Genomic DNA, 7332 nt, shown 5'->3' on the forward strand with positions numbered 1-7332 from the left:
CATCTCAGACAGGGTGATTTTAATATTAATGACCAAGCAAGACCAGAAAAATCAACATTGGTATACATCACTAGTGAAATATGAAGTAATTGGGTCTGAAAGGTGTATAATACCCCCCCCCTTCCTCCATTTAATAATACCCTTGGAATATCAAAAAAAGCTTGATTAAAGATTGTGGACACACCAAGCTGTTGGAAAATAGGATCTCAGTTTCCTAAGTTTCTCACATGAAATGAAAAGATCTGTGCTGATCTCCTGGAGACCTTTGAACAGGCAAGTGAAGACTGTCTGTTCTATTACTTGTGATGAAACATGGCAGTGTTATTACAATCCCAAAATAAAAGCCATGGAATGCATAAAAAAACCCTATCAGTAAGGAAGGATAGAGTATTTCCATGTTTTCCAAAAAAAAAATAATGGCTACTGTCTTTTGGGATCAACCTGAGATTATTGTTGATTTCTTAAGAATGGAATGATTATTAATAAATAGGTGTTGGCAAGAATTGCTGGGTTGAGTGGATACTAATGCAACATTCTGCTTTACAGCCAAGCAAACTCATTCAGAAGTTTGGTTTGTTTGGTGGATGCAAGTGTAATCTACACATTACACTTTCAGTATAAGTGCTGCATATAGGCAGTGGTAATCCCAGAATAACATACCAGTTTGATGGTACTACACTCAAAGGTGGTGGAGAACAAAAGAGACCTAAGAGTAATTGTATAATCCGACATGCAGTTGTGTGGCACTGCATGTTGGATTATGCAGTGCCACAGAACTGCATTTATTTAATAAACACTTTACAGTGTTTATTAAATAAATATACTTTAATTCTGTGATCATTTTTTCTAAAAGATGAGATCAGTCTGTTATAAGTAGTGTCACAGTATGTCTTCATTCATTTATTATGCCATTACCATTACCAACAATATACAGTCCATTCCAGTTATTTGGGATACATCGGGACTAGTGTATTTTGGCCCGATTAAGTGGCTGCCCCAATTATCCGAAGTTTCACGTAAATAGTTAAAAATACAATGTATCCCCCCTCCCCCTTTTGTTTTTTACAATTGGTTCACTGTACAATCAAATCATGTTACAACAAACTCAACATAGTAAAGTACCCTTCACTATACAATTCGTTGTGGTCACGTTTATGAATTGAATTTTAATTCTATTAAACAGCAATTCTAATTAGCGAAAATAGGAGGAATATTATCCACATGCTATAAAAGCAAAGATATATTAAGCACAAATTTACCCTTTATTACCTTACCAATTAAAAAAATTAAATGATACATGAAAATCGGAATAATTAATACATACTGTAATATGTACATACGAACTAGTTGACATTTCTGTTCACTTACATTTGTGGGTGGGAGTTAAAATTTAAAACAGTAAAAAGATAAGCAATCAATAACAAAGAATACTGCACACAAATTACAAGTAACACAATACGTGCAAGTGAGAATGGAGTAACAAGTTACAAAGCTTTAAAAATAGGAATGAAGAGAAGATCTGAAAATTAATTTTTTTATATGATTGAAGATTTCATGGAAGTGTAAACACATTTCAACATAATAACCCACAGAATTCCAGCTGTCGATATTATCGCAAATTCAGTAAAATCAAGTTTATTGTCCGTTTATGATAGATTTCACTAACAGAAAAGCCCAATAAACAGGTGACTGCTAATTGTTTTATGGTTGTGACCTCCAGAATTTCGACCAAACACGTGGTACCATCTGAGACAATCGTTGGGTAATCTCCGGTGCTGCGTCTGCTGCCCCGATTAACCGTTGGCCCAAATAACCGGAATCCACTGTACTTATTAATTTTTAACTTTTTATTTCCTAAAATAGTATTCCTGACTTATAAAGATGTTTAACTTGTTTTTTTCTGTGGGTCCAGGACATCTGAGACATCCCATGTCATTTTATTGTTTGTATACTATGGTATTCAACTATAGTTTGTATACTATGGTTTTCAAATATATATATACTTTTCAAGGAAGTGACTATTTATTCAGGAAATTAATGTTGGATACCTTTGTCCATATTTCAGAGTTGACGACTGATATTTCACTACTTCTTCAAACCAGTTTGAACTGTGTAAAGAGATACATGTTAGTCATATCCTGATCTAGTATTCTATCTCATACTAAAGCTGGTCAGGTCAGGGGTCTGTGATAGCTAGGCCAGTTTTGAATGTTACGTGATTTTCCATAGTACTGACTTTGTGTAGTGGATACAGAATTGTCCCACATCCAAACTGGTCCATTGTTCATGGTTCACTATGGACAATTAATTATGATTGCAAACCAAATGAAAATAAACCAGTAGAACTGCATCTCAGATGCTTAGTTCGAATTTAGGAAATATTTCCATTACATTTCAATAGTAGATACAAATTCAGAACCTCCTTGGCTGCCGACTATACCTTTGTCCATATCACATCTTACAAACTGGAAGAATCAAAATATATCTCCAATCATTCTGCATAAGCTCCACGTGCTGCGCAGTTTTAAAAACAGAAAAAAATCATCAGATTTACATGGATGGATCAGAATCAAACAACTCGTTAGGTGCAGCAGTAGTTTTTCCAGACTACAGTAGAACTGTCTCCTTGTCTCTAGTTTTCAGTATTTTCACAGCAGAACTCTAAACTGTTGGATGGTATCATTGAGCACCTGCACTACAAAATAGCAAATATTCCTCGAACAAGTTGATTCAACATCTCAAAAAACAACTCGGAGATTTCCAGAAAGCAAGAAAACAATTTCTACCTGTTGGATCCCCAGTCATGTTGGAATTCCAAAAAATAATCATGCAGACTCAGCTGCTAAAAATCCAGATCTTTATACACATGATAACCTACAGGTTGTACCTTATACAGATTATAGAGACGTCTTTTGTGCCAAAAATATTTCCATTTGGACAACTTTGGAGAGGAACAGCCATGCAATAAACTCTGCAGAGTAAAAAAAGATCTGTGTTTATGGCATTCTATTTCACGTATGAGTAGACAGGAAGAAGTTATTGACAATACTGCGTATACCTTCCTCATACACAAATATCTGCTTCTAGGAGATATTTATGTCTGTCTGCCAGTTACAATTCACGGTAAGGCAATTCTGATTGATTGCCCATCCTATTCAACCATCCGTACTTTCTCCTTCCAGTCATTAGCAAATTTGCAAGCTCCTCTGACTCTCATCCATGTACTTGGTGACAAGGCAAACCTAAGTGAACTCTTTATGTATATTAAACATCTTAGAATAATACATACACTTTGATATTTTATCCTTAATTCAGTAAAATGAATATAGTGACTCTGACAGACACATCTTGGCCATAGTTGCCCTTGTATCATGAAACCTACATAACAACCACAACAGAATTTTCCAGAATGGGGATTCTAGGCAGTGTTACCAAAAACATCAGTCCCAATGGTGAGACACCATCCTTGGCTATGCTCTCTTCTGATTAGTACAATTACTCACTCCATTGGACTGCTTTCCATCATTCCACAGCCTAAGAACCATGGACATCACACCATTTCAAACAGAACTTGGAATTAAGTGGCAGTTGTTAGATTTGTAAGCTGCAGCTCTACAGTGGAAACCAAGGCATGCAACTCCTTGTAAATAGTGGATGCACTTATAATTAGTGACTCGTGTTAATTCTTGGGCTTACAACCTCACTGTGTGAAGAAACCACATTTTGAATTCATAAGCCCCCATACTATTATCTGTAGCTGCTGCTACTAGTACTCTATGTATGGCAAGTCAGGACTTCTTCTGTATAACAGTACTCTTGAGAGAGAGTACGGTGTATATTTTTTATGACACTACAATTTTACTATAAAATTTAGATGCTGTTTTTACTCTTGATTTTTTTTCTTTTGTGTTTAGTAAATAGCATTCTTCTGAATAAAAACAGTATGTCAAAAATATTATTTTTAACATGGAATCCTTTCATTTCAGCACTCAGGAACAAGGTCATATAATTATGAGTACAGGTGCATCTGTAATGAATCAAGAACAACAGCACATTAGAGCTCAACATACTCCACCTGTATCTGATGCCGAGACAGACACAAAAGAGGAACTTAATTTTAAAAGGCGGACATCATTAGAAACACGAACCTATCTTGAAGGCAATACAGACGTAAAAGAGGAACCTTTAGATTGTGAGAAGTTGCCCGAAGAAAAATCGTTAGAACAACAGCTAATTTCTAGAGATGTGCAACCAAGTACGTCTGAAGGGGAACTGCAGCCAAGTGCGTCTGAAGTAGAACTGCAGCCAAGTGCGTCTGAAGTAGAACTGCAGCCAAGTGCGTCTGAAGTGGAACTGCAGCCAAGTGCGTCTGAAGTGGAACTGCAGCCAAGTGCGTCTGAAGTGGAACTGCAGCCAAGTGCGTCTGAAGCGGAACTGCAGCCAAGTGCGTCTGAAGCGGAACTGCAGCCAAGTGCGTCTGAAGCGGAACTGCAGCCAAGTGCGTCTGAAGCGGAACTGCAGCCAAGTGCGTCTGGAGCGGAACTGCAGCCAAGTGGATCCGAGATATCGCCGAACATAATGCAGAGAAAGCATGCAGATTTGCAGGTACCTGTTACAACTGTGAGTTCAGTGTCACTAGTACCATGCACAAATGACACAATGAAACCTACAAATGCAGAGGATTCAGAATTGAATGAAAGTAAACAGCTTGATGATATGCAACAACCAAGTGCATCAGAAATGCTATTCCTTGTTGACATTCCTGTATCTACTACTGAAACAACTTTAAATACAGAAGATGATAAATTATCTGGCAAGCAAAATACTTCGGCTGAAACTCTTGCAGAAAATGTTGGAAGTAAGCATCTAGCTGAAGTAACAGGTGAAGGTGAAATGGAATCATTTGAAACAGAAGTGCAAACATCTGTAGCTGAAGAAAAGTCTGTGTGTGTTTCACTTGACAAACCAGAGTCGTGTGGACTTGAAGCTGAATTTAGTGAATCGGAATTATCTCAAATAACCTGTGTGCAAATAGAAGAACCAGCAACTGTTTCAAATATTGAAAAAATTCAGATTAATTCACGGGAACAAAGAGATTCAAATAAAAATCTCATTCATGCTTTAGAGCTTGAATCAGTTGTGCAAACAAAAGAAGGTACAAATAAAGAGGTAACTTTGGTAGTGCAGACAGATATAAATGAAGAACAAGCTAACATTTTACAAACACAATTTAATGAAAATGAAGTACCGCTTCATATTGATGCAATCCATTTAGACATAGGTGAAGAACGTCTAAATATAGTAGAGACACAATCTGATATATGTGAACTTCAGACAGAGGTAGCATTAATACAAGAACCAGAAGAAAAAAATGAACTTGTTCACTCAGTATCACATGAAAATATTCCACTGGCTATTTCAATTGAAGAGGCCCCTGTAGATGATACTGTGGACTCAAAATATGTCACACCTAATTCTGCTTTAGAAAATAGTGCTGGTGCTGCAGCTCAAGAACTCCAGTCATCTGTTTCTGATGCTATTTTGTATCCTGACCTGCTTCACACTGATATAAATCAGACATCTGTGGTTCCTTTAATTGATGATACACCGATTGAACTGGTAGAGAATGACGCTCTCAAAGAATCCAAACAGTCAGCTGAAAATTCTACCACTGAATTTTTAGAAACAGAGAAAGAAACATTAAATAATGAACAGCCATTTGGTGGTGAAGATACTGCCACTGTTATTGCCATCAGTTCCAGTGAATCAACAAATTATATTTCCACTGATGATTCTAAGGCACATTCAGATATAAATACAATGTTTGAAACAAAACATCAGGAATCCCTTGTTCAAGTAGTAGAAAACATGGATGTTGAAGAACAGCAAGATGAAAGTTTTGTAGGTGTCGAAACATTTCACAATGGTGATGAACAAGAATTACTTGAAGTTGCAAAGCAGCCTGCAATAATAGTAGCTGCTGATGCCAAACAAGACAGTGCTGAAGACATCGCTGAAGAAATGATTGTCGACCAATCATATGCAAATGCGGCTATGTTTAAAGTACCTAGTTCTGATGGTTCACAGGTTTTGTTAATTCCAATCAGTGCCACTGATCAGAGTCAAACAGTTTTTTCTTCTTTATCCCCACAGCTTACACTGAGCTCCACAAATTCACAGACTAATGAGAATATGTCAGCAGTTCAGGTATCATGTAATGAAGAAGATGGTGTATCCCAACAACAGACCTATTTGAGTCTTGTTCCTGAAGAAAGTGTAGAAATGGCACTCTTGCAAGACTCTGAAGACTGTACAAGTGTAATAACATCATCTGAACTGGAAACCACGTCTGACATTCCTTTGAATCAGAACCTTGCAGTAGATGAGTAATCCACACCGTGAAATTTACATTATCTCACAAAACATCGGATGAAAGTGCAACAAGTTTTAAGCAGTACTCAAAATATGCTGACTAACTTGATTGGTGGTCAGTGATCAGTCTTTTTTGAGGATGTACTGAATCATTTAAAGCTCAACTGCTTTTGTGATTCATGAAACTTCACTCAGTTTGAGGTATGTGGAGCATCTTGTAGCTTTGGCACTTGTAAAGGGAGCAGTGGTTTTGATTTTCAATTTTTTTTTTTCATGTAAACCTTTGATTTTCTTAATCATGCTGTTTAAAATATAGCCTTAAAAACAAGATATTTGCTCCAGGTTTTTCTTCTTGTACATAGTATATTTAATTTTTTTTCCCAACTTTTATTGTTTATTAAAGTCGTTATAAATTTAAGTAGGATGTATAACATTTTCATATGTTGATTTATTACAATGTTGAGAACTGCCAGAATATATTTTGTAAACTCTCTTTCTATATATATATATATATATATATAACAAATATGGAACTTTGAGCATTTTATGATTTTTCTTAAATCACTTCTGCTGCTCCTGTACTTCCTCTAAGAGGACAGGTTACATATTTCAGAAACTGTAATAAAATGTGAAATTCATAAATGACTTTTTTGCATCCCCATCCCTCTCCCCCAGTGATTCCTAAGACATGTTGCATGTATACTTTGTAGAATGTTACATTATACAGGCATTACTTATTGTTGCCATAGCTCTGTTTCCAGTGTTTGTTAGAATGATTGCAACTGCGCCAGGAAAGGAAAAACAATTCATATGTTCTTTGGAAAGGCATAATCATCAACAAATATGCCGAAGATTACCATCAGATGTACATTAAGCTTCATGTATTTTTTCATGTTCTGCTCCTTTTTAAGGTACATTTATTTTCACACAAGACATCATTAGTCACCATTCTTGTCCATA

General features: G+C 36.3%; 1 protein-coding gene across 4 annotated transcripts in view; it reads left to right on the forward strand.

The window, feature by feature from the left end:
* Positions 1-6650, forward strand: part of LOC150090684 (uncharacterized) — a 306488-nt gene extending 299838 nt beyond the window's left edge. For 3 of the 4 annotated variants that reach the window (XM_090372249.1, XM_090372256.1, XM_090372243.1), the window contains one exon: positions 3987-6650. In XM_090372249.1, the coding sequence (XP_090228375.1) occupies positions 3987-6390 (2404 nt within the window). In that variant the 3' untranslated portion in view covers positions 6391-6650. The remainder of the gene's footprint in view (positions 1-3986) is intronic. The other variant, XM_090372263.1, reaches the window with a different exon arrangement.
* The last annotated feature ends 682 nt before the right edge of the window (positions 6651-7332 follow it).

This window comes from Mastigoproctus giganteus, chromosome 1, assembly GCF_048544385.1.
Source record: "Mastigoproctus giganteus isolate SK-2022 chromosome 1, ASM4854438v1, whole genome shotgun sequence".
NCBI classification, from domain to species: domain Eukaryota; kingdom Metazoa; phylum Arthropoda; class Arachnida; order Uropygi; family Thelyphonidae; genus Mastigoproctus; species Mastigoproctus giganteus.